The sequence below is a fragment of the Carettochelys insculpta genome, chromosome 17 (genome assembly GCF_033958435.1).
Source record: "Carettochelys insculpta isolate YL-2023 chromosome 17, ASM3395843v1, whole genome shotgun sequence".
Taxonomy (NCBI): Eukaryota; Metazoa; Chordata; order Testudines; family Carettochelyidae; genus Carettochelys; species Carettochelys insculpta.
Window position 1 is genome coordinate 14419566 of NC_134153.1, and position 27498 is coordinate 14447063.

Sequence of the window (27498 nt, forward strand, 5' to 3'; positions counted from 1 at the left end):
ATCTTGCATATATGTTTACCTTTTAGGTGTCTGTAAACTGGATGATGGTGCATAGAAATTCTCAGAACCAGTAGTCTTAACTGAATAAGCAAATTAGGCACATAATCTTTGTTTAAAAATGTACCAATGTAAACACAGAATGGGGTGGATTTTTGATTAGTTAACTCAATTATGGGCAGCACAATTATTAAAGAAAGTGATAAAAAATTAATAAAACTTGACTCAAAACTGTTTCTCTCTCCACTGTGATTTCCAGATACCCTTCTCTCTTGACATTTTGGTTCCTGATCCAGCTGATATCCAGTAATCATAAAAGCTGCAGATGTCCACAGATGCTAAATTTGTTTATCTTGATCTAAATGTGGCCTACTATCAAAGCCAGACTCCCATGCTGTGCATGATAAATACAAATGAGATCTTCATTTCTCTTTGGTCCAGACTCTGAAGACAATCATTCTCCTTCCAGCCAGGACCACCATTGTGAATTGTGAGTCTGATAGACTTTGGGACTAGCATTATGTAACTTTGAAACCTTAAATCACCAGTCAACAGATGGGGAAAGTGCATCTCCCCTTATGCATCCCCTCCCTGGAACACTGGATTCCGGAAGCACGAGGAAGAGCTCTCTCCTTCTCTATCACCTTTGCTTTTAAAAAAAGAGGTGCTCTCTTTGACATGCATTCCCCTAAAAATATTTCTCTGATGATTAATATTCAGTCAGGCAGAAAAAGAATAAGTGTACATCTTCACTACAGCAAAGATCGACCCTGCTGCAGTCGATTTTCCAAAGTTTGATTTAGTGTGCACTACATTGAATTTACACAGTGCCTGCATCAGCACTGGTACTCCTGCCCCCATAGGGGTAAGGGAAGTTGAAGGGAATACATGTTCCTGTCAATCTCCCTTAGTGGAGACAGTGCAGAAGCCTGAATTAAACTGTATCTACTCCAACCATGTAATTAATATAGCTGGAATTGCATACCTTAATTCAATCTTCCTCTGTAGTGTAGACCTGCCCTTAGCAGTGAATTAGGACATAGGATGCTAACTGGATGTGCTTAGGTAATCTTTCAATTTTATTCTCATAAACCTAGGGAAAGGGCATCTGGAGAATCCATCATGAATTTTGCATAGGCTGTCAGCCACAGACACGAAATTCTACTAAATTAATCCCTTAATAGCTACGACTACACTAGGAGAAATCTTTGAAATAGACATGCAAATGGCCATTTTGAAGATTACTAATGAGGCGCTGAAATACATATTCAGTGCCTCATTAGCATGCTGCGGCTGCGGCTCTTCAAAATTGCTGCGTTTCGCTGCTGCGTGGCTCGTCCTATGAGGTGATAGGAATAAGGGGATTTCAGACTTGGCAGGGTCCTTTCAAAAAGGACCCCCGTCTGGATGAGCCACGCAGCAGCCAAATGCAGCAATTTCGAAGAGCTGCAGCCAGTGGCATGCTAATGAGGCACTGAATATGCATTTCAGCACCTCACTAGGAATCTTCAAAATGGTCATGCAAATGGCCATTTCAAAGTTTTGTGCCAGTGTAGACAGGGCCAATAGATGCTATAATAATCATTAACTCTTTCTCTTGCAATTAACATTATAATTTAATAGAAGTGGGAAAGGCTGAGTGAAGACTGAATCTTAGAAGACAGATATGGGTTTTATTTTATTAATATGCTTTTAAGGACACAAAGCCTACAATATCTACACCACAGGCTTATTTTGAAATAAAATTTTGAAATATCTTGCTTTGAAATATCACAACCAAAACACAAAAGTGTTTCATTCAGCTATTTTGAAATAGCATTTCCAGGTCCATAGCACTTTTTCGAAATAGTGCTACTGGACCTCATTATGGCCTATTTCAAAATAGGCATTATTCTTCAGCAAATGAGGGTTATCCGAATTGAAATAATGCACCTGCTATTTCAAAATAGTATTTTGTATCATTTAGAAACCGCCAAAGTTATTTTGAAATTTGCCCTCGTAGACATAGCCAAAGTGTGCTTTAGTAGACAGAATACTGAAGTATGATAAACAAACCTAAAACAAAAGAAAAAACTGATAAAGAACTCCATTGCTGTATTTTTAGCTTACCAAATTTAGGTGCTGATTTAGGGCAGTCACTTTTTATTTTCCTTGTGGTGTAATGAGATATCATCTGTAGACCCACAGAATCTTTAAACCTGACATTTTGTGAACAAATAAAATAAAAATGTAAGCTCATGAAGGGAAAGAACAGTTTTATTTATTTATTTATTTAAGGCCAGGTAGTTCACACTGTGCTTCTGTTGCTGCAATCAGGATTACTAGAGCAGTTTCCAGGACCCATGAAGTGCCACATTAACATAAATGGAGTGACTGAAACCATTTGGAAAGCCAGTGCTACAAGCTATCTGGGGATCCACTGTGCTGTTTCTATACCTCCCTGCCTCCTGGAGCACAGAGACAGGCCAAGGGGAAGAGTCTCCCAACAATCCCCATATACCAGAATCACCTCTGAGATTGCTCTGTATTGCATTGTGTGGTGAATCAGCCCCTGGCTGGTTTCCGGATTGAAAACAGCAAGGTTATGGCTACACTGCATTCTGCTTTTGGAAGCGGAATGCAAATGAGCGAGATTGAAAATACAAATGAAGCACGGATTTCCATATCTTGTACTTTGTTTGCATATTCTCATGCAATCAAGCTTCCGGAAGAGGCTTTTCTTCAAGCAAAAACAGACATTTAGATGGGGTTCCTTCAAAAACAAACCCAGTTTTCAAAAGAACCCTTCTTCCTATTTTGTTTCAGGAAGGAGGGTTCTTTCAAAAATGGGTTTGTTTTCAAAGGAACCCTGTGTACATGACTGTTTTTGCTTCTGGAAAAGCCTCATCCGGAAGTGTGATTGTGTGAGATTATGCAAATGAGGCATATGATAGGTAAATCAATGCTTCATTTGCATTTTCGGTCTTGCTCATTTGCATTCTGCTTCCAAAAGCGTAATGCAATGGAGCCGCAGTTTAAGAGGTTTGCTTAAGTAAAGCTTTCAAAATTGAGCCCCAAACTAGAACATATGTGTTCCCAAATGAGGAGGAACACCAAATACACACCAATTTTGTTTTTTTTAATAACACCTCAGCACTCATTCTCATGTAAGCTACGTTTACACTACAGTGCTGTTCCAAAAGAAGAGCTTCCGGAAGATATCCCCTGGAAGAACATCTTTCGAAAGAGCGTGACTGCACACAAAAAGCAGATTGAGTCTTCGATCTGGTCTTTTGAAAGAGAGCTACAGCCACTATTTCGAAAGAATGGAGCAGGAAATGTAATGGACGAGGTCATGTGGCTACCAAGCCCTTCCATGGGCCACAGCCAGCTGCTCCCTTAAAGGGCCCCTCCCAAACACTGCTGCCCTGCACACGAGTCCTGCTGAGCTCCCACAAGGAATGCAAAGTCTGTGCAGAGACCAGACAGCCAGTGCACCGCCTTATGGATCTGCATCAGTTACTCAAGCTATTAAACCAGGCCATCCTGGACACAGTAGTCAGCCTGTTTGCCATGGTGGTCATGACTATCCTCCACTTCCTCTGGTGGGTGAATGTCCCCTGCCACGGACATGGAGCCCCCCTACTTGGGATCGCCCCTGCACCTCTGGAGCAACCCCAGCACCTGGGACTGGTGGGACTGGTGATGGGTGCATGAGATGATGCCAGATGGCTCTAGAAGTTTTGTATGAGAAAGCAGACCTTCCTGGAGCTCTGCTACTGGCTACCCCCACCATCAGGCAGACTCAGAACACACACATGTGGCCTGCTCTCCCCCTCAAGAAGTGGGTCGCCATCGCTGTCTGGAAGCTGGCCACCCCGAACAATACCAGCCCATGAGGCACCCTTTTGGGGTGGACAAGGTGACTATTGGGGCTGTCCTCACAGAAGTAAGGCATGGTCGGGTCACACACTGCCACAGAGAGGGGAGAGGGGGCTCCCAGGTAAGGGGGACCCTTGGTGGCAGGGGGCCAGGAGGATGCACATATGGGGAAGGGGCCAGGTATACCCTGTCACACCCTTACAAGAGTGAATGCCATCCATCCGATGCAAGTTGTCCGAGCCATCAACACCACGCTGATGCATAGGGTCGTCCATGTGGGGGATCTGGATGCAGCTGTCAAAAGATTTGCTGCACTCAGCTTCCCGAGCTGCTTCGGCACCCTGGACGGGACACACATCCCCATCCGAGCCCCAGAACAGCACCAACCATTATATTAACAGAAAGAGCTACTACTCAGTAGTGCTCCAAGTGCTGGGTGGTGCAGCTTGGGGTTCTGGCTCCTCCTCGGCCTCCGGTGCAGGTCATCCACTGCAGCGTCAAGGACGGTGGGAAGCAGGAAGCTGTCTCAAGACCCCAGGAGGCTCTGGAGCTCCCGTCAGTAGGGGCAGTGGGACCTTTCCCCTTGACTGTCTGCCTGAATCATGGGCCTGGGCATAGCCCTGCCAGAGCTCCCTCACCTTGCTCTGGACTTGCTCTTGGATGCAGGCAGGGTGTTCCTGTGCAGTCAGGCCTGTCACAAGGCAGGTGAATGTGGCCACGTTGTGACGCTTGCCATCCATCTCCCTCAGGACCTCCTCCTCCTGCCAAAACTTGAGGAGATCAGCTCTGTTCAGGAGATCCCCTCTGTCCAGGATGGAGCCCATTTTTTCTGTGGCTGGCTGGGCTCCTGCAAGCTATGTGAGAGCTCAGAGGGAGGAGGAGAGGCCCTGGGATTCTAGTGGGGGCTGGCTGGTGGCCATAGCTATCTTTGCAGCTGCAGGGGGTGGCCCTGAGGGAGTGTAGCTTGTGCCTTTGCTGCCAGCATGCTCTCAGCTTCTTACCACTGCATTTCTGGGTCCCTGCGTCTTTAAACACGGCTGGATGCAGGGAGCATAGAGCTCTGCTGCCACTGGCCAGAGCATTTCTGCGCCTCAGCTGGCCATGCCATGGAGGATTCTTCTTGGAAAAGCATGGCACTTGGAGCATATACACACATTGTCTTTTGAAAGAATCTTTCAAAAGAGGGCACTCTTCCTAATAAGGGGCCAGAGGAGTGCTTTCAAAAGCAACGCCGCATTCCTTTTATTTCCTTTCGAAAGAGTGTGTTTTGTGTGTAGACATTCTGTGGGCTCTTTCGAAAGAAGGATGGATTTTAACAAATGTACTTGCTAGTGTAAACGTGGCTGTATAGTAAAACAGGAGAACAGCTGATAATTTTTTGACTGTGGAAATTAACTCTGTTTCTGGTAAAATGCAAAATACAGAAAAAAATACAGCCTTCTTCTCAAGCCAGGGAATTTAAACCCCTATAGAAACGCTCCACTTTTCCACTTATTGAATTTACAGGCTTCAAGTGGACATAAGATGTTTACATTTCCATTAAATTATTCCATATTAGCAAAATACTGAATATTTTAGGTGCCCTTGACAATTTAGTAAAGTGCATAACTCCCTAACACATTGTGGAGGAAACATGTTATGTTCCTAGTGCCTCAGAAATGGATTAATCAAAATGTCTTTTCATCAATTTCACAATTGTAGGATTAACAGTTGCCAAATTATTGAAAGGCACAATCAGAACAAAATTCTTCCTAGAACCATTTATTTATTGTTAGACAAGAATAATGTCTATAATTAATTTTGTTATAATTTTTGCCCTAAAGCACAATATTCCCACGAGTTCTGAATGTATTTGTCCTGTTTTTAATAAATGATCTTTTAAAATATCATAATGTTAAAATCACAATAATAATTTCTAAACACACAATCATAACATTTTTCTTTCTTTACTTGTTACATGCATTGCCTTATGCATCCTTTGGGTGGCAGAACACACCACACAGCACAGCATGAAAATGCAGGATGCCACAACCCACAAGCACAATAACATAAATAAATAAAAAGAAAAACTGCATAATTGAAGAGATATTAGAGCAACAAGGTTTTTGTTCAATTTATATTCGATATTACAAAATAACAGTGAAGTATTTTGCTATGTTACAAGCATCTTCAAATTTGATGCAACATAGGCCGTGTCTACACGACCTCCAAACTTCGAAATGGCCACGCAAATGGCCATTTCGAAGTTCACTAATGAAGCGCTGAAACGCATATTCAGCGCTTCATTAGTATGCGGGCGGCCGCAGCGCTTCGAAATTGACGCGCCTCACCGCTGCGCGTCTTGTCCCGACGGGGCTCCTTTTCAAAAGGACCGCGCCTACTTCGAAGTCCCCTTATTCCCATCTGCTCATAGGAATAAGGGGACTTTGAAGTAGGCGGGGTTCTTTTGAAAAGGAGCCCTGTCGGGACGAGCTGTGCGGCGGCGAGGCGCATCAATTTCGAAGTGCTGCAGCCGCCCGCATGCTAATGAAGCGCTGAATATGTATTTCAGTGCTTCATTAGTAAACTTCGAAATGGCCATTTGCATGGCCATTTCGAAGTTTGGGGCTAGTGTAGACAGGGCCTATGTCAGATATCCAGCAGTGCTACCTGACCCTGCTTTTACTCTGTCTCTAGCAGAATAATTCCTTACTGACTCTCTTCTCCATGATTTTGCAATGCTTTCCTGTTTGTGAAGAAGGTATAACTGGCATTGTCTGCTCTTGCAATTGATTGACAAAACTTCTGTCAGTCAGAGGTGTTTGTCACCCTCACCTCAACTACAAAAGTTTTGCGGTGGAATGTGCAAGTGTGAACACCACATTGTCAGCAAGAGCACTCTCCTGAAAGCTGGTCATGGGGGCTGGAAGTAATTGTCTAAATAAGTTGTCTAATGTCTAAATACGTAATGTTGGAAAATTGCATTTATAGCCACAGCATGGCAAAATGGAGCATTCTTATTTACAGCCACAGTTCATAGCCACAGCATTGCAAAAGAAGCCTTCACATAAGTCGATAATAGCTGTGCTTTGTTTTACGTACCTTCCTTTTCAACCTTGAGGGAGGGAGCGGGTCAGCAAAAGTCATTTGCAGAACTGAAGTAATTATTTTGAGGGAAAAGTCCTTATCTCAAATTATCCTGCTTGGCTGTGTGAATTTTTTTTAAAAAAAAAAAAAAAAGGTGTTTTTCCTGAAGGAAAGAGCCAACAAAACCCACTGTATGTAAACCCTTAGTGACATGGCTATGTTGACACTGTCTTGTTGCTAAAAACTGCATAGACATAGCCACTGGTTAGGGGAAACTAATGGTACTAATGTGTGGACCAGCACTATCTATTTTCAGAGAGATCTACCTGGGTACCTGCTGGTGTTTGTGAGGAACATGCTAAGTATAGGGTTGTTCTGTAGCTCCACCTCCTCCTGCTCTGAAGATTTCAACCATTCATGTTTGAAATGGAAAAACTTCTGAGAAAAGGGGGAACATGCCATTGACTTTACTTTCATCCCACACACAGGTTTGATCTGAAGAAGTGGGTCTTTCCCATGAAAGCTCATCACCAAATAAATTATTTTGTTAGTCTTTAAAGTGCAACATGACTGCTGGTTTGTTTCATCCCACACAGTGCCTGGAGGCTTTCTGCTACTACTTACTTTTGTTTGCTTTCTTCTGAGCTTCACAGCAAAGCAGACTATAGGTGCCGTTACTTTGTGGGAACTATTTCTCCAATACTTGAATTTGGTCCATCGTAAATAAGGGACTAATTACTTTTATTTCATTGGTAACACCTTGTTTTAACATTATAATATTTCTTCTTTTGATCTGAACACTTTTTCTTACTGTGTGATCTGATGGTAAAATATATCCTATACTCTGTCCCCTAGCCTGGATTTTTAGTGGCACTGACATTGCCAAAGATTGTTATACTATTTTAATTTTATTGCCATATAAGAAAAAACATATTTTGAAGCTATCAGGACATAAACTATTAAATCCACTGAACCGTGCAAAGCCCTTAACTCACTGGTCCACTCTAAGCAATGTCCAAACTCCAGCTTTGGCAATTGCTGAGACTACAGAAGAAGGAGACACACCCCAAACCCAGAATACATTGAGGAAAATATTTCATTTCTGACCCCTAGAATTGATCATCTGAAGCCGTGAAGAATGAAGTTATTTACTGATTCTGTTGTTCATGGGATTTCCTAACATGTAAACATTTGAAAATATTTAATGGAGATAAATAATAACCATTTGTGATATTTATAATAATCAAATACATTCACAGAATACCTACTGTATATTTCTCCAGTCTGATCTGTTAACCAAGGTGAGAACAGGGGCTTTGTTTCTGGCCAGACTTGTAACTATATCCTGTATAACGTTTTCTATTGCACCAAGGATCTCAGAACTGAAACAGAAAAGTTTTGTATGATTAAACATAATTCACTTTTTAATTCTTACCTGAGGGAAGATTCGCTCCACTAAACTCTACAACAAATATTTAAATTCTTAATTGCTACTATTTATGTATTCATTTTAAAAGTGCAACACAACACTTTCTCCCACTAGAACTTTCCTGAACTTTGTCTTGCTTAGTTTCCCTAGAATCCTTGATTTTCCATTCCACATGCATGACTGAGTTGAACAAGTTAAAAATACATTTCCACCCACTCCTCATACGATCAGATTTTCAACCAGCTAAACTTTCAGACCAACCAGTTGGTTTGAGACTAAGGATTAGTGTTTTAGTTTAAATAAGGTAATATTGTTTTTGGCTATGATTTGGGTTAACTTGTTTTTAAATGCTTTAAATTGCAAAAATATTCAAGAGTACAAATAATTCCTGTTGTACCATATCACATTAACCTTTTGATCTGTGCCCTGAATGAACTGCTAAGGCTTTTAATTATGTGACGGATTAGACTCAAAAGATGCACAGTAAAAAGGACAGAATCTTTGTTTTTCATCAAAGCAGACAAACTAACAATGCAGCAAATCACTTATAGCAAAATAGTAGAATGGTTCAAGTACTGTGACCGATGCGTTTATTTTCATAAGCAGTCTGATTCTAATCTTTGAGCTGTCATAAATTATAAGTGCAAGTATGAATCCGAGTAAGAACTAGAATATATAAATATATTTTAGCTCAATGTTCTACCTGCAAGCCCAGTTTTGTTGCTGACAAAAGCCAAATAGCAACAGTAGCAAAGTCAATAAAACACAGCTTGATCATACAGCCTCTGCATAAGTTCACCTGCCATTGTGAAGAAAATGTATAATTGAGTCCTCCGTCTCTTGGCCTTCAGAAATGTACTCTACTCTCTAAAACTTAATGATTTCTCTAAAAAAGGTACACGTTGAACCTCTCTAATCTGGCACTCCCTAGTCTGACATCTGTCGTCCAGCATGATTTTAGAGCCTCCCCCACACGCCATGTCAGCCCCAGTCCCTTCCCCAGCCACCATGGGGCCCAGCCCAGCCAGTCCCCCTCCCAACAGAGCCCCACCCCCACCCTGCCAGCCACAGCCCCTTCCTCAGCTAGCTTGAAGCCCCTACGAGCCCCCAATGGAGTTCCTTCCCTAACCAGTGCAGGGCCTCAGCCTATACATTTGGAATGTGTGTTACAACAGGTTTCTGTCTAGAACTTTCTCCCAGCCCAACTTCCTTGCAAGCTGAGCTGCAACAGGGCCACTGGTATCTTCTAAGAGACCAGTAATCAGTGGAAGTCTTGGTAGTGCAGGTCCCAAGGGTGCTGGATTAGAGAAGTTCAACTTGCACTAAGAACAGAAAAAATGTGCAAAAGATGAGGGACTGGCAACAGAGCAGGATTTAGCCAGCAGAGGCACATCTATACTGCCTCTTTCCTGCCAGCAGACCTCTCTGGTGAGAGCGAAATCTCATGTGGCTATGGTAATTGGCCACGTGAGTATAGCAATTTTCAGAAACCTGCTTAGCATAGCTCTGCTGGTAGCAGAGCTGACAACACAGGCTGTGTAGTTGTGGCCAGACTGTTTTGCCAGGTATCTTCCCATTTCTATAATAAAATGCCTGGTTTGTGCTACACTGTCAAATGGAATGTCGAGGCTTCATTTTGATCTTTCCTTGAAGTTTTCTGGGTCTTCAGAAGCTGCAGGCCTGCAAAATTCTAACAACTTACAAATATTCTTTCCCTCAGTTCTATATCCTTTACAAGAGATAGATTCAGTTTTAGTAAGTAACCATACAGTGCTGTGCCCACGTAAAATGCACTTTGGGTTAATAATGAAATCTGAGTTAAGCAGTGCTAGGCAATGCAGATCTTGTATCAGGATACAGTCAATTAGCTCTTTTCTAACAGGTTTCACATGAACATTTAGTAGTTTGGGCATTGCACATGGAATGTAATTAAATAATTATGTCATAAAATAAACTGCTAGGCTGTGTCTACACTAGCAAGTCCTTTTGGAAAATCAGGCCCTCTTCCGAAAGAACAAGCAGAGCGTCCACACACAAAATGCATTCTCAAATTCCTTTTGCAAAATGCAGTGCTTCTTCTGGAGGCCTTCTTCTTCTCCCAAATGAGGAAGAGCACCTTTTTCCAAAAGATTTTTTCAGAAAAAAGCACGTGTGGATGCTCTGGGAGCCCTTTGTTCGAAAGAGCAGTACTCATGGTGCTGAATTTTTTGATCCCTAGCCTGTTCTTCTGAAAGAGTGTGGGCTGTATGGATGCTCTTTTGAAAGAGCAGATTGCTCTTTTTATCTGCTTTTTTGTGTGTGGACCTGCTCTTTCAAAAGAAGAGCTTCCAGAAGAGATCTACTAGAAGATCATCTTTCAAAAGATTGCTGTAGTGTAGATGTGACCCTAAAGAATTGATCTTAGAATACTTCAAGCAAATAATGGCATGTAGATACAACAGTAAAACTATTCTAAATGCAAGTGTGCAGTTTGTGAGACTAGAGATTTTATAACTAATTTTTGGTCCAAGTTCATAGCTTAAACTGGGAATGAAGAAAAATAAAAATATTTAATTTTTATCTATCTGCAGTCTCAATTTAAACAACAGATTACAAGTTATGGTTTTAAAATAAAAAACTTTTGATATTAAACGCTATTATTTAGAGTAGGTGAGGGACTGTATGTGTGAAATTGATGCTGTATGTATGATGTGACATTTTTGACAATGGGGAACTTTAGGGCACATCCTTCATGCTTGGCTGGCATGGTTCCATTAGTATACTATAACTCTATAGGGGCGCACAAATCCCTACTTTCCTCAAGCCTATGGAGTATTTTAGGGGACATCCTCCTTCCACACTAACATGAGTGATCAGGGCACTGTGAGTGCAGTGGCCCAGGTACCTGGTTTTGCTGATGTCAATGGGCTTTGGGAAGGATTGTTATTTTCCACACTGATGTGAGTGAATTATTGCACTATGTACATGCAGGGTCACAGGTAACCTTTTGCCTGTGTCAATAGCATATTTTTATAGTCTTGTATTGGTGTGGAAGACACATGATGACACTGCGTGTGAACAATGGTGCAGTGTTTGCTACACCCACGCCAGTGGAGGGCTGTGTGAACACCCTTTGTGCCTTCACCCTGTCATAATTTACCTAGTGAGCTGGTGAATGTTATTGGAGGGGCCAGTTTCCCCAGCTCCACTCTCTTCTCTGGTTTCCTCCTGGCTGGTCTGCAGCAGAGAAGCCCGGTGGTGGTCCAATAAGGTGAATGAAGACCAGTTTGTCTCCCCAGGGAGGGACAAAGACATTTTGAAGAAAATATGACACCCTCAGCAAAGGATTTGAATGAGCATCAAACATCAAATTTTATGAGCATCAAACTCCTGTCCTCTCAACCCAGTAATGGGGGCAGCAAAGGACCAGCCTGTGAGGAGGGGTAGGAGACCTCTGAGAAGGCAGCAGTGTGAGACCAAAAGCTTTTCCCGCCTTTTCTGGACAACCAATGGCATTTCTCCATCCTCTGACTGACATTTCTTTTCCCGCCCTTTCTGATACCCAACAGCTTTTCCTGCCCCTTTTTGGCTGACCAATGGCTTTTCCCCACCCCCTCTGACTGACACCTCTTTACTCACCCTTCTGGCTGACCAATGGCTTTTCCACGCCCCCTCTGACTGACACCTTTTCCTGCCCTTTGTGGCTGACCTACAGCCTCTGCCTTTTCTGGCTGACATCTCCTTCCCTGCCCTATCTGACATACCAGCGTTTTTCGCACCCTAATCACTTTCCTGAAAGCACGCACTCACTGAGCCTTGACTGCTCACACACCATCCCTGCTAGCTGACTTAGATGGCCAATGAGAGACGAGGTGGATTTTTTAAACAGCATAGTAACTGCTCTGTAGAAAGCATCCCACGTGTGGAGGGAATAAGTGGCTCCTAGGCAGGGACAGAGTAATACAGTGGCACAGATGTGTATCTGCACATAAGGAGTGGGGTGAAAGGTGTTCTAGGCTGAAGAAAAGGGAAGGGGGAGCTTGCGGGCTGCCAAAGTAGCACAGGTGTTGAAAAGCTGAGAGAAAATTGGCAACACTGCGTATCCATAGCCAGAGAGTATTTGCGGTGTCACTACAAATGGGATGCCAAGGTGTCAGTAGTGGGAAACTGCATTTTCAGAAAATACAATAGATTTAAGTTTTTATGCTGAAATGTTCATCCTGTTAGTAATACTTTTAATTTTTTCTCTCTTTAAATAAATATACATCCTTTTTTCAGGCCACCTTTAAAACAAATGTCATGGGTTAAGGAGAACTTCTGAAACCCTATAGTCAATGACACTGCACGGGTCAATTTCTTCTTTCACATTAGTGCAATCCTATTACAGGTCCCACTGAGCTCTATTCGTGTTTATGAATATGGGAGTAGAAATTTGTCCTGCTCCTTTAGCAGTGGCTGTTATAGCAAAATTATTCCTTTATTTTGGAAGGAGCCCAACTGCAGAACAGAATGCAAAGTTGGAGAATTTATTTTATGCTGTCTTCACCTTTACAATTTTTGACATACCAAAGATTTTTGTACTGTGAGCTTATAACAGCATCACAGTAATCTGTCAGGCTAAGAGTGGTGGTTTAGAAACTTGGTTACAGGGTGGTTTGGGAGATATGCACATTGAATATATAGGTATACATTTTTCAAAAAGAATTCCATAGTTACTACACACATGTTTTTCTGCACTGTCATTAGCAATATTGTGAGCTGCCTAACATTTAACTGTGTTGCTTAGACTTGTCCGAGAAAGAATTGATGCTGTGGTGCTTAAAAGGCTGGCAGCCACTGAGAGCTGATCTTCACTGCGGTGCCTATTGTTACTACCATCAATGAACCCTTGCTCCCTATACTTGTTGAAACAAGCAGCCCAAATTCAACCTGGGTTGGTAGTAACAAATCCACACATTCAAGGAAAATTTCAGGCTTGGATAACATGAAAAAAAGCTGCAATTATCAGAGGGAAATAAAAGAAAGGCGAAATAATAAATCCTTGAAATCCTCAGATCTTTAATCTTTGGCCTTCAGGTATCGTCAGATCACTCAGGATATATTTATGCAATCTCCACCCACACCCCTCCCCTCTGCATCCCTGTCAGGGCTCTTTTGAGTAACTCAACAGAGTTGCAATTTTGCTTGATATAGAGCTGACAAAACTGTACAATGCCTTTAGCAACAGATTGCAAATAAAATTGCATATGTGAACTTGCAAGGAGGTATTTTAATAACTTATTTCTTCCAGCAAGGCAGTAAACTTCAATTTTAAAAAGCCTGACCTACGTACTGAATGCCTCTTTCAGTGTTAGCTAAGTGCAGACAGGAATGGAGAGCAATAAACAACAATACTAAAATAATCAAAAAAGACATAATAAAAAATCCTCTATGCCCCAATTTTTATTCAAAACAAACAAAAAACCCACATAAAACTGGCATCCACAAAATTATCAGTTAATCTGCATTAGTCTAATTCTTGAGGTCCTAATTCATGTTTACTCAGCAAACTCTGACAGATCTCAATAAAAACAGAACAAAAAATGAGTTAGAGACCCAACTATTTACTTGCTGTTTTCCACTTATAGGAGAAGAAAAAAGTAACTGAAAGAACTTTTAATGAACCATGGTACTTGCTGAAATGGAAAAAGAAAGAGGCAGGAAATGGAGCACAGGTGATGCAATTATCTGATCATTCATGGGCTACGTCTACACGTGCACCCAACTTCGAAATAGCTTATTTCGATGTTGCGACATCGAAATAGGCTATTTCGATGAATAACGTCTACACGTCCTCCAGGGCTGGCAACGTCGATGTTCAACTTCGACGTTGCTCAGCCCAACATCGAAATAGGCACAGCGAGGGAACGTCTACACGCCAAAGTAGCACACATCGAAATAAGGGAGCCAGGCACAGCTGCAGACAGGGTCACGGGGCGGACTCAACAGCAAGTCGCTCCCTTAAAGGGCCCCTCCCAGACACACTTTCATTAAACAGTGCAAGATACACAGAGCCAACAACTAGTTGCAGACCCTGTATATGCAGCACGGACCCCCAGCTGCAGCAGCAGCAGCCAGAAGCCCTGGGCTAAGGGCTGCTGCCCATGGTGACCACAGAGCCCCGCAAGGGCTGGAGAGAGAGTATCTCTCAACCCCCCAGCTGATGGCCGCCATGGAGGACCCCGCTATTTCGATGTTGCGGGACGCGGATTGTCTACATGTCCCTACTTCGATGTTGAACGTCGAAGTAGGGCGCTATTCCCATCCCCTCATGGGGTTAGCGACTTCGACGTCTCATCGCCTAACGTCGATTTCAACTTCGAAATAGCGCCCAACACGTGTAGACGTGACGGGCGCTATTTCGAAGTTACTGCCGCTACTTCGAAGTAGCGTGCACGTGTAGACGCAGCTATGGTGTGTCTATAAGCTGTAGATGACACAACAGAGGGCAGACATAAGAAAAACTAATTGTTTCAAGTTTTAACTTAGGGCTGCACTATTCCTTGATAAATTATGCTAGGTAGATAGTGAGATACATTTATATTCATTAGCACAATTAAAAATATCCTTGTGCCAAAAAGTTTACTTCATTAGGTTTTGATGCTATAAATGTATGCTTTAAGGATATTTTGAAAAGTTCTTACACTATGAAACTGTACCAAAATTTAAAATAATTTCTGTAAAGGATGGAAGAGACTTTTTTGGCTGGAAACTCAGTATACGACCATAGATATGTGAGTCCAGTAAAAAATACTACATTAAATTAAAGTGCATGTTTAGCTTAATGCCACATTTTAACTGACCATAGATCTACAAGTTATTCATATATTAACACCTATACCAAGGAAAGTACTCCATGGACCAATATACCAAAGTATGTGGTCTTAAGATGCTTTTGTATCATTGCATATTTTATCTGAAGAAAATATTTTTTCTTTTGATACAATCAGTATCTTTCCTATGGTATTTCCATGACTGTGGTATTCCTTGCTCACCAAGTAGGCCATAATTAACTACTATAATGGGCCAGTAGCCATAGTAATGGCACAGATATTTTCAAACTGTGTGTGAAAATCAATTCACACACGTCATGCTGCAGCATACAAGCAAGACTGGTTGTCTTCGTTCTGCCATCCTTATATTCCTATGTACACTTATCACATTAGACAACATACTCCTTTTCTTGATCTCAGGGAAGGGAGAGCCCTTTTTGTCTGTGATAACATGAAATCAAGTGCAATAATAAATATACATGGCAGATAAAAATGCTTAGTAGGTTGGTGGAAGCCGGCATACCAGTATTTTCTGCTGAGTGACACTTTAAACAACAACAAAAAAAACCAGAAAATTTCCACAGACGTCATGTAAAACTTTTCTGGGAGTGCAGCAAGGAAGTTACGTCAAGTTTCTGTCTCTTTTCAGCTGTCTAAAATTATGATTTTAGACAAAACGGGAAAAACAGACCTTTTGTGAAGTAGCAGCTTTTATTGAGAACAAGTTAGTGGAGGAGAAGAGCTGGTTCCATCACCTACTATTTACATGAACAAAGCCCCGGGAAATAGGAGATGAAAGTCAGCACAGCTCACCATTTAAAAATGGTATATCCCTTTCTGTCTGACATGAGGTGATAAAGAAAATCTAATCCATGCTTTTATCTTGCATAACAGTGGAGTGAGAAACACCTGCAAGTAATTTACTATCCAGTTAGCCAAGCCTATGATAGGAAGATTGGATTTTAGTTTCGGACCATTTTCTTTGTCTTGAATCATTTAGCCTTATGTAAATTCTGACAGGTCTTGTCTTTTGTGGAAAGGAAGCTTGCCTCTCATCTGTTACAGTGATTTTCAGACCTAACATTTTTTAATACCTTTAGAGATGTTAATATTTTTAGGGGTCTAGGGGACGGAGCGGAAGAAGGGTAATGGAGAAAAAGGAAGACTGACAAAGTAGTATCAACAACATGTTCCGTATCTCTTACTGTTGGGAACGCTTTGTTTTATTTGCAATGGCTATGTCTACACGGAGCCATGCTGGTGGCAGCGTGATGCAAAGGAGAGCTCTTCAAAAAGCAAATGGCCACTTGTTTGCATACTCCCACAGGAATGCCCTGCCAACAGAAGCTGCTGTCATCTGGACAAGAAAGTAAATTCTCTCTTCTCATGCCTATCTGCCTAGATAAGAGTTAAAAAGCATGTGGCACTTTGATAATCCAAATGATGTAGCTAATGTTTTTTCCCTCAGTTGCTGTTCAATAAGTGCCTGTAAAACAGGTAAAGAATAATAAATTGGAGTCTGGCATCCAAAGGATTAAGAGTGAATTACAGGCAAGCTTCCTCTTCCCCTACCTGCCTGAATGGTTGCTATAGTTGTCTGCACAGTAGAGGCTGGACCTAAACTCCTGTAAGTCAACAGTGAATTTGAATCAGGCACTACGTGTTGTAGTAATATTTAATTCAGAATGTCTTTTACACCTTGTTCAGGTCATAACTTGAATCTAATGATCCGTGATTGTGCCTATCCCCAACAGCAGCTGCATCATTTTTGTCTGGCTTCAAAACATCAAAAAATATTTTGTTCCTTTGCTATTTTCCTTATGCTGGCCAAATCCTAAAAAAACATGCCAGCTCAAGTGTGATTTTGCTCTCTGAACCCACAAGGCCAGGTGCTGTGCACTGTTCGGACCAAAATCTGCTCTCAGTTATACTCATGCCATGCCACTGAAGTCATGGGTGTGACTCCATTGACGGTAACAGGTATAACTCAGGATGGAATTTAGACCCCTGTTATTAACCACCTAATAATGCCTAGGGAAAGGAAAGTAAAAGGATGATGCAGCAGCTTATACTGACACTGGGCACTGTGAGCTGTACATATAATGAGCTAGGTGGGGCAGTCAATTAAAAGACTATTTTATCATTCCTGGAAATTTAGTCTCAGATCAGCCTTATTTCACAACTGAAAATGCATTCAGAGATTTAAGCCTGATTTCTAAATGTCAGTTGCTCTACACTACAAAAATACCACACACATATGCTTTTGAGCAAATGGCAACCTTTGGTTTAAAGAGTCCTAGGGACGTAAAATAAAAGATTAGAACATACGTTTATTGGTAATGGTTATATGACAGATTCCTTATATGTTCTGGGGGGTGGGAGGGAGGAATCGGGACAGAGATTAGGGGAGGAGAGAAAACAACTGTGACAGGATCCTCAAGGTGCAGTCTGGGTCTTTGGGTCTGCTGTGCCCACCTAATATTTGAACCTGGGCTGTATTTCACCATGCTTTATTAGTGACAAAAAGCAACCCCCTCCAGCTGCTATCACTCAGCACCCAATGAGGTTGCATGAAAACTCCCAGAACCATTCATTAATCATCTAACAGCACCAGCCAAACACACACACACACACCCACACCCACACCCACACACCAGCTCCTAGACCTGTACCTCAGCAATATACCATCTTATGTGGCTTGAGATGAGCAGTACAAATTTTTAATTGTTTCACCGCTTCATCACTGCAAAGTGGACGTACACTAGCCTTTGTAAAATCTGAGCAAATTTACCAAACACTTCAGGCAAAATCTCTGATAAACAGTAAAACCAGCTTATTGACTATCTAGATTTTAAGTGACTGTAAGTGATAGGCAAGAAGAAATAACATATATGCATGCAACCTAAACTCTAAACCCTATTAAATTGGGCAAAAAACTAGAATCAGCAGGTTTTCTCACCCCACTCTAGCTATTGCAGTTCATAGAGCACAAGTTTCACCCTTGAAACCTGGGCCAGTCTCTTCTGCTGGGCCGCGTCTACACTAGCAAGGATTTTTGGGAAAGCCAGGCCTTTTTCGAAAAAAACGTTTCAAATATGTACACACAAAATGAGCTCTTTCAATCTGAAATCAAAAGAACATGGCCCTTTTTCTGGCAGCCCTCTTCTTCTTCCTGATGAGGAAGAGCTCCTTTTTTTGAAAGATTCTTTAGGAAAAAAAAAAAGCATGTGTAGATGCTCCAAGGAGCCTTCTTTCAAAAGAGCTCATAGTTATGAGAAGGTGGTAAAATGGTCCTTAAATAAAATCACAGTACCAGGGTAAATATGCTGTGGCCAAAGTTAGAGTTTGGAAGTCTGTGGACTAAGTACTTTTCTGCAAAGAGAAATTCATAGGAATAGGTATTGCAGAATAGCAATAGAAATTGCATAAAAACGCCATAAAAATTCTGTGTGTGAACTCTCTAGTCTGGAATAAAAAATAATTTTATTCTGGAATAATTTGTATACTCACATCACAAAATGCATTAATTGTTCCACAATAAAGTGACTTTTATTCCATAACAGAGTGTCCATCTGGTGACCTATTCCAGAATAGCTGTTGTGGAAAAGAAAGCTTTTTCTAACAGGTATTCTGGTCAATTTCTCCTGTAGACAAGTGCACAAGGGCCACGTCTACACTTGGAAAGCTAAAAGTTTTTACAATGGAATACTTAACAATTCATAGCCAATACATTACACAATCCTCAAATAGACACGGAGGTAGTAGTCTTACCTTGATATGTAGCTATTTAAGACCCTTTATTTAATTTACTAAAACAAGCTAAACTAGTGTAATGTACTGAAAACAATTATATCGGTGTAAACACCTTTACACGGCTATAAATACCTTTATATCACTATAAATGTAGTCATATTAGGGGACTGCACCAGTTTAACTAAAGTTACCTTCTGATTTAGGTAAATCAATGCAAAAGCTGTGTGCTGACAGTCCAGGAAAGAAATAAAAGCTGTAATGCCGCCTCTGACAGAAGGATCTCACATCTGAGCAGGCAGTCTCAATATTACTTCATGCAAGCTGTTATGAATATAGTGTCAAATAAATATATGTTAATGTCATGTTGCTGCAAAAGCCTAACTTCTGTGTTTGGGTGTTTGAAAGAGATGCAGAGATTTACATGAATATGGTTATGAGACTGAATGCAATTATAAGACAAACCACATGGTCTAAGTAGCACTGTGCTGTGAACAGTCTATAGTTATTATGGAATAACTATCAACAGTTAACAGTTTGCAAACAGACAGATGCTTGCAAAATCAGGCGAAGTCAAAGTCAGCTCTTTGTAGCCTTAGAGAAAATGAACCAGAAGCTGGCAACAGAAATGTGTTACAATAAACTGATGAATAGCATCAGAGGTGCCTCTTCCAGAATAAAAGTACAGGTTGAACCTCTCTAGTCTGGTCCTGGTGCTGAACAAGAGAATTTACTGAACCATGGGTGGTCAATATTGTCTAGCAGCATTACCAATGCTTCCACTGATTACTGGGCTCTTAGAAGACATGTAGGGGTGAATTACAGCTAAACAACAGCACTGAACATGGAGAGCCAGGACTGTTTGCTGTAAACAAACTTTATGGGACCACGGGAAACTTGACCACACCCATGATAAGTGGTCATCCAGCTAACTAAAATAATGCAGGATTACAGATGTTGCCGGATGAGAGCGTTCTGGACTACAGAAATTCAATCTGTATTCATTTGTGCCTTAGCAATAAATGGTTCTAATGGCCACATCATGAATATGTTAGAGATATCTTAAGAATCTGATAGCACATTAATTTATTATAAGTCATTCTATTTTTTTTTCTGCAGACATTCTTCTGTGTATCTTTAAAGCTTCCCTCATTTGTTAGTTCAGGAATGTCTCCAAATCTGGATCATTCCTTCACTGAGAGTTCTGAGCATGCATGGATTGCCAGTCTGGGACCCTAGCATGGCAAAGAGAAGTCAGAAATAAATGGGGCTGTGACGGAATTGGTGAAAATGCTACATAATCCCACAGCATCTCTTCCAACTAATCAGACTGCAGCTTTTCTTCAAGTCTGATATCCCATCAAAAGGATAATAAACATCCACATCAGCTGATCCAAATTCCCCTCTGTGTACAGCTGGATGAGACCATGTTCTCAGCAAAATTATAGAACTCTCAGAAGTGATTGCACTGCACCCCCACTTACAAAATGTCACACCTTCCCACTTTGCGCACCACTGATCTAGACCATCCTTGGCAGGTTTTGTCTATTGTTCAGCCTGTCATTTCCCATTTTGTAGGTGTGTAATGGATTGTTTTTCCCCCTAAGTGGAGTACTTTGCATGTGCTCTTATTGAATTTCATCCTATTTACATCAGACCATTTCTCCAGTTTGTCCAGATCATTTTGAATTTTCATCCTGTCTGACAAAGCAATTGCAACACTTCCCCCATGCCCCACTCCCATGCCCCAGCTTCATATCATCTGGAAACTTTATCATTATATAGTCTATGCCATTATCTAAATAATTTATGAAGATATTAACAAAACTGGTCCCAAAACTGATCTATGCTGACCTCCACTCGTTATTACCTTCCAGCGTGATTGTGAATCATTGATTACTTTCTGGGAATGGTTCTTCAGACACTTATGTACCCACATAATAGTGTTGCCATCTAGGCTGTATTTCCTTAATTTGAAAATGAGAAGATCATGTATCAAAAGCTTTATTAATGTTTAGATAGACCACATCTACCACTTCCCCACTATCCACAGGGCTTGTTTCCCTGACCAAAAAAGCTATCAAGTTGTTTTGACATGATCTGTTTTTGACAAATCCATGATAATTGTTACTTATCTCCTTATTATCTTCTAGTTGTTTGCAAACTGATTCTTCAATTATTTGCTCCTTTATTTTGACTTGGGGAGAAGTCAATCTGAGTGGTCTGTAACTCCCTGGGTTGTCCTCATTTCCTTCTTTACAGATTAATAGTAACAGCAAAGTAGAGATATTAGTCTGTATTCTAACAAAGCAATCCAGCAGTCATGTAGCACTTTAAAGACTAACAAAATAATTTATTAGGTGATGAGCTTTCATGGGGCAGACCCACTTCTTCAGATCTGGAGATATAACATTTCCAGTATAGAACTGATGGTTTTATAATAGGATCCAAAAAAATTGCTGCTGGTTTGTTCTCCTTACAGATGGGCACTACATGTGCCATATTCTGGAGATGTGGAGTAGTTCTGCAGTGATGTGCAAGTAAAGTATGAAGTAACCTCTGGCCAGCACCTCTGATGCTCTCACACCAGGCACACAGACATCTGCCACTCCTGCTGTACAGCCCTGGGAATTTTGAAACTCCCCTCCTCATTTTCTTCTTGACAAGAGCCCATTTACCATCTGGCCAGGTGACAAAGTCTGCTCCACTGAGCAAATGATAGCCTGGTTGCAGCAGGGCTGAGCCACTGGCGTCGGGAGAGGAGACTATACAGGGAATGAGGATGCCATGTGGTCATACCTCTCCCCCACCCACCAACTCCCACCAGAGCTGCTCTGTGGGATAGCGGCCCTGAGGGTGCTGCTCTCATCTGGATAAAAGTGCTGCAAATATAAATATTCTCTAATGCCTGTGACTCTGAATCACTCTGAGCACTTTTTTTTTTAACCTGTTCCCTATCACCAGTGAAACTGACAGTGCAAAAATTCTGCAAGTGTACACATAGTGTTATAACAGTTTACTTAATGGAAAAATGCTATACTGGTATTAACACATTTATATTGGCATAACATGTCTACATTAGGATGGTATCGCATAACTATTCAATAAAAAAAAATCAAACCCCAACCAACATAATTATACATTTACCAAAAATATGAGCAGGCCACACCTAAAGGTCTGCATGATCAGCAACTGAAGAAAGACCATTTTAAACAGAGCTGGTAAGAAAATAAAATTTCCATTTTGGGAAAAATGACTGCATTGAAAACTGACTTTCACCTTTAGTCAGATGAAAAAAATAAATATCTTGACATAGTTTGTGAAGGGAAATTCCAAAATATTTCAATTTGGAAACACTGAAATACCTTTACCAAAATACAAGATTTTGATAACGTTAAAATGTGTCATTTCAGTAATGTTTCATTTAAATGTCAAAAATGTATAATAGAGACAAAAGGAGGTGATCTAATAGCTTCTATTGGAACAACTTCTGCTCATGGTAGGGCCAAGTTTTGAGTTTCACAGAACTCATCCTTAAAAAACACGTATAGGCCGCGTCTACACGTGCCGGCTACTTCGAAGTAGATGGGAGATGGGAATAGCGCCCTACTTCGACATTCAACGTCGAAGGAGGGAACGTGTAGTCGTTGCACGTCCTGCAACATCGAAATAGCGGGGTCCGCCATGGCGGCCATCAGCTGAGGGGTTGAGAGACGCTCTCTCCAGCCCCTGAGCTCGATGGTCGCCACGTGCAGCGGCCCCTTAAAGCTCCCCACCCCGTCTTCCTGTGCAGGAAGCTGAGAGAGCATGCAGGCGCCAGCCCAGCCACGCAGCCAGCCTGCAAGCTCCCCTGCAGCCAGAACAGCCGCCCACCGCTGTGATGGCCGCCCCCCAGCCCCCAAAGCGCCCCCAGGGCACCCCCCCCCAAGGGGAGCCAGGGCTCCCAGACCAGCAGCCAGGCTGGGAAGCGGCAGCGGGGCCCCTCCTGGAGAGAGACCAAGCTTCGGGACCTGCTGGGGCTCTGGAGTGAGGAGGAGGTGCTTCAGGTAATGGGGAGCAAGAGGAGGAACGCGGATGCGTTCGCTCAGCTGACCGAGGGCCTGGCTGCCCGGGGTCACCCTGCCTGCACTCCGGATCATGTCCGTAGTAAAGTGAAGGAGCTGCGGCAGGGTTACGCCCGGGCCCGGGATGTGGCCGGCCGATCTGGTGCCGCCCCCATCACTTGCCCCTTTTACAGGGAGCTCAGGGACATCCTGGGCCCCCGGCACACCTCCTCCCCTCTGGCCACGCTTGATACATCGGCTGATGAGCCCCAGCAGGCCCCGGAGGCGGAGTCCGCCCTGGAGGTGAGCCCCGCACCCCTGGGGCACCAGAGGAGGAGGAGGAGGGGGCGTCCTCCTCCAGTGATGGGGGACTGCGGATTATGTTGCCCTCGAGGAGCTCCAGCTGGGCATCCGCCCACTGGGTGTCCCCCGACCGTGGGAGCGGACCATCAGGTATGTACCCCCCTGGTGCGCACCCCCGCGGTTGAGGGGCGGGGGTAACAGATATGACCAGGGCCCTCCACATGCCCAGATGACCATGGCCCCAAGGACAGCAGTGGCATGTCCATCAGAAGAGTGCATCAGCCTCTGTCCCCCAGCACGACAGTGCTATGCCCCATCCCCGGGGTTGGGGGAAGCGGAACCTAGGGTCCCCCGGCAGGAGAGGGTGGGACACCCATCATCATCATCAGCAGCATCTCCCGGGGACGGGGATGGGGAACCTGCAGCAGAGGGGTGGGGGGACAAGGGCCATGGCTCGGGGGCCACACTAATGGCTGTCTCCACTCTTCTTCCCCCCATGTTCCGCAGCTGCACCATCGGAAGGACCGGAGAGCGCCGGCGAGGTGTCAGTGGTCCCGGAGAGCCCACCGGGGCTATCACTCCAGGCCAGCCCCTCGGCGGAGGACCGACCAGCCCCACGGCAGGGACGACGGCGGACCCAGCACCACCACCGGATGGTGACGGACCCCCAGCTGCTGGAGATCCACCATCGGCAGCTGGAGGTTGCTGAGCAGCGTCTGCAGGTGGAGGAGCGGCGCCTTGAACTACAGAAGCGGGCGCTGGCCTGGCGCCAGGAGGTATGGGGGGCCTTCATGCGTACGTTCGAGCGTATCGCGGACTACCTGGCCCCCCATGCTGCGCCGGCCACCGCTCTGCCCGCCCTGTCTGCTCCACCCGCTGTTCCACCTGCTGCTGCACCCGCCGTCGCACCGCCACCCGCCACCGAGGGCCCTTCCGCCGAGGGGGACCTGGGGCCAGCTGACACCCACCGGCCTTATCTCCCAGTCCGCCTGGCCCCCAGCCAGCCCCAGCCAGGGCTGAGGCCGAGGCGTGGATTGCGGCCGCCCACCCCCAGTGCTGGACATTAGGGGGTGTGGAGCCCAGGACGTGCCCCCCCCACTTTGTATATATTCCCCTCAGTTTTATGTTCATTTGTAAATATTTTCTATTAGACCCCTGTTGTTACGTTGTTGTTATGATGCTGATACCTGCCCCCCCATGTACGTAGTTCTCCCCTTCCTTGTCTTCCCCTTTTTTGATTTCATCTTATCGGACTTATAATATTTATTCGGCCTGTAAATAGTTAGTTAAGATATTAATAAGGAGAGTACAACATAGATCTGGTTTTACAAACAAATGTCTGTTTTTATTTTCAAGAAAGGTGGGGGGGTGTGCTCTTGGGTGCTCTGTGGTGTGTGCGTAGGGGCAGGAAGTGTTGTGGGAGGATGGGGGGGCCGTAGGGGGCCTGCCAGCATTCACCCTGTGGCCTCATCGAAATGGGCCCGCAGGGCCTCCCGGACCCAGGTCCCTTCGGGTCCACCTGGCGACTGGGGGCAGCGGGTGGCTGCACATCGGCCCTGCCAGCCTCCACAGTCCAGCCCTGAAAGAAGGCCTCCCCCTTGCTCTCGATGAGGTTGTGGAGGGCGCTGCATGTGCCCACAATCTGGGGGATGTTGGTGGGGCCCGCATCGAGGCGGGTGAGGAGACACCTCCAGCGCCCTTTGAGGCACCCAAATGTGCGCTCCACCACCTGGCATGCGTGGTTCAGGCGCAGGTTGAAGCACTCCTGGCTAGCGGAGAGATGGCCCGTGTACGGGTGCATGAGCCAGGGCCGGAGGGGGTATGCCGCATCTGCAATGATGCAGAGGGGCATGGTGGTGTCCCCCACAGGGATCTCCCGCTGGGGGATGTGGGTCCCCGCCTCCAGTCGGCGGCACAGGCCCGAGTTCCGGAATACCCGGGCGTTGTGGGTGCTGCCAAGCCAGCCCACATAAATGTCCAGGAAATGGCCCCGGCTCTCCACCAAGGCCTGGAGGACCACTGAGTGGTAGCCCTTCCTGTTTAAGTAGCGTCCTTCACTGTGCTCTGGGGCACGGATGGGGATGTGGGTCCCATCCAGAGTCCCGAAGCAATTGGGGAGGCCCAGGGTGGCAAAGCCCGCGATGGCGGTATCTGGGTCCCCAAGCCTCATGAGCCTGTGGAAGAGCAGGGCGTTGATGGCACGGACGACCTGCAGGGGAAGCACATGGGAGAGCACCAATGAGGTGTGTGCAGGGTGTGTGTGGCCCTCCCCTCCCCTGCCAGGGCTGCCTCCCCCTCCCCCCGTGGGTCCTCTTACCTCCATGAGGACAGCCCCGACGGTGGCCTTGCCGACGCCAAACTGCTGGCCCACGGATTGGTAGCTGTCTGGAGTGGCCAGCTTCCAGACAGCAATGCCGACCCGTTTCTCCACACTGAGGGCACGCCGCATGAAGGTGTCCTGGTGCCTCAGTGCGGGGGTGAGCCACTGGCATAGCTCCAGAAATGTCTGCCAGCTCATGCGAAAGTTCTGGAGCCAGCGGTCGTCATCCCACTCTCCGAGCACCAGCCGCTCCCACCAGTCGGTGCGGGTGGGGTAGCTCCACAGCCGGCAAACGTCGACGGCACCAGCCCTGGAGGACATGTAGACGTTGATGTAGCGTTCACGTGTAGACGTAGCCATAAACTGCCTGCACTTCTTCTGACAGAAAACCTTTTTCATGTAGGCTCCCTCTTTGAAACAAATATGCTTGCCTCTCTGAACTGTAGTGCTCTTACCTGTATATTTGAGGAATTTTGTAAAACGGCTGTCCCTCATATGCTGACACAAATCACTCTCCAGGTTCCTCTCTGATCTCTTGCTTTTCCTGATCTTCTTGATTTCCGGAATCAAAATACTAATATGGCTGCCAACTTCTTTGTCCTTACATAATATCTTTGAATGTGGCTTCATTCAGGAATTAATGAGCATCTCTCTGTCATAACTTGATACCCAACCCTCTCCAGAACACCTGAAGGAAGGTTTAAATTTGGTTAGGAAATTTCCCAAAAGTATCAGTATTGACTTACAAGTTTCACATGGAGGCCTGCTGATTATGTTTGTGTGGAGGGGGGAGGAGGTAGCTATGGGGCAGTTGCATAGGGACTCCATTGAAGGCCAGCAGCAGCACTGCTCTACATGCCTGTGAGGGAGCAGGGGCCCAGCACTGCTGTCTGGGCAATGCTAAGGGCTGAATGCCCTAGGCGCCATCCCTTCTGTCCTCGGCCCCATCCCTTCCTGGGGCATGGAGCCAGGCCCCTCTCCCTGCTTGCGCCAGGGCCTGCAATGGCTGTCAGCCCCACTATTCATATGCATAGGAAGGATGGAATATATATTAGTCATCCTTATAAAAAGGGGGGCAGACATAGCTAAGAATTTTATAAAGACTTGCAGAAAGGTGGATGAGATAAGATCTTTTATTGGCAACTTCATTACCTCACTAACCTTGTCACTCTAATCTCCTGGAACCAACCCAGCTACAACTATTCGACATAAAGATGTGCACATTGTTATGATTTTTCCAGGAGCCAAAGAAGAAATTTAGAATATATGACCTACACAAAGAGCAGCCAGACTTCTTGAACGTAGAGTCACCAAACAAATCACATCATGACATATAAACAGGCTAGTAAAATATAGAATATTGCTGACTGTGGGGAGGGATAGCTCAGTGGTTTGCGCATTGGCCTCTTAAACCCAGGTTGTTACTTCAGTCCTTGAGAGGGGCCATTTAGCAATCTGGGGCAAATAGACTAAAAATAAAAATCTGTCAGGCAGGGTGATAGGACCTGCTGTGGGGGCAGGGGACTGGACTCAATGACCTCTCAAGGTCCCTTCCAGTCTATGAGATAGAACCTTACTGTACTTGTGTGATGTGCTCAGAAGATTTTGAGTGTTAAGCATTGAAATAACAAGAAAATCGTATCTACTTTACATTTTAGAGACTTTGTCTGTTTGATCAAGAACTCTTCCTAAATGGTAACTCAAATTCTTCTTATCATAACTTAAAACAACATAAGAGTTTGGTTGTGCCAGGAAAATGGGATGTGCCTGGAATGGGATTGCTTCTCATAACACCAAACAGAAAAGAGACAGACTCACCAAATCAAGTACAGTCCTCGAAACTGACATAAGTGAGCAACTGTTGAAAGAGACTGAACCAAGAAGCGCCATAAAAATAAAATGAACCTGGAATAGGATTATTTCTCAATAAACCTTACA

The 27498-nt window shown here is 44.2% G+C and overlaps 1 protein-coding gene across 5 annotated transcripts in view; it reads right to left on the bottom strand.

Moving 5' to 3' along the window:
• Positions 1-27498, bottom strand: part of SPO11 (SPO11 initiator of meiotic double strand breaks) — a 63237-nt gene that overhangs the window by 14906 nt on the left and 20833 nt on the right. For 3 of the 5 annotated variants that reach the window (XM_075011489.1, XM_075011488.1, XM_075011486.1), the window contains exons 2-3: positions 8193-8306; positions 2107-2195 (exon numbers count right to left, since the gene is read on the bottom strand). In XM_075011489.1, coding sequence (XP_074867590.1) covers positions 2107-2170 — 64 coding nt within the window. In that variant the 5' untranslated portion in view covers positions 2171-2195; positions 8193-8306. Of the gene's footprint in view, positions 1-2106; positions 2196-6939; positions 7045-8192; positions 8307-11492; positions 11649-27498 lie in introns of all 5 variants that reach the window. The other 2 variants (XM_075011487.1, XM_075011490.1) reach the window with 2 other exon arrangements.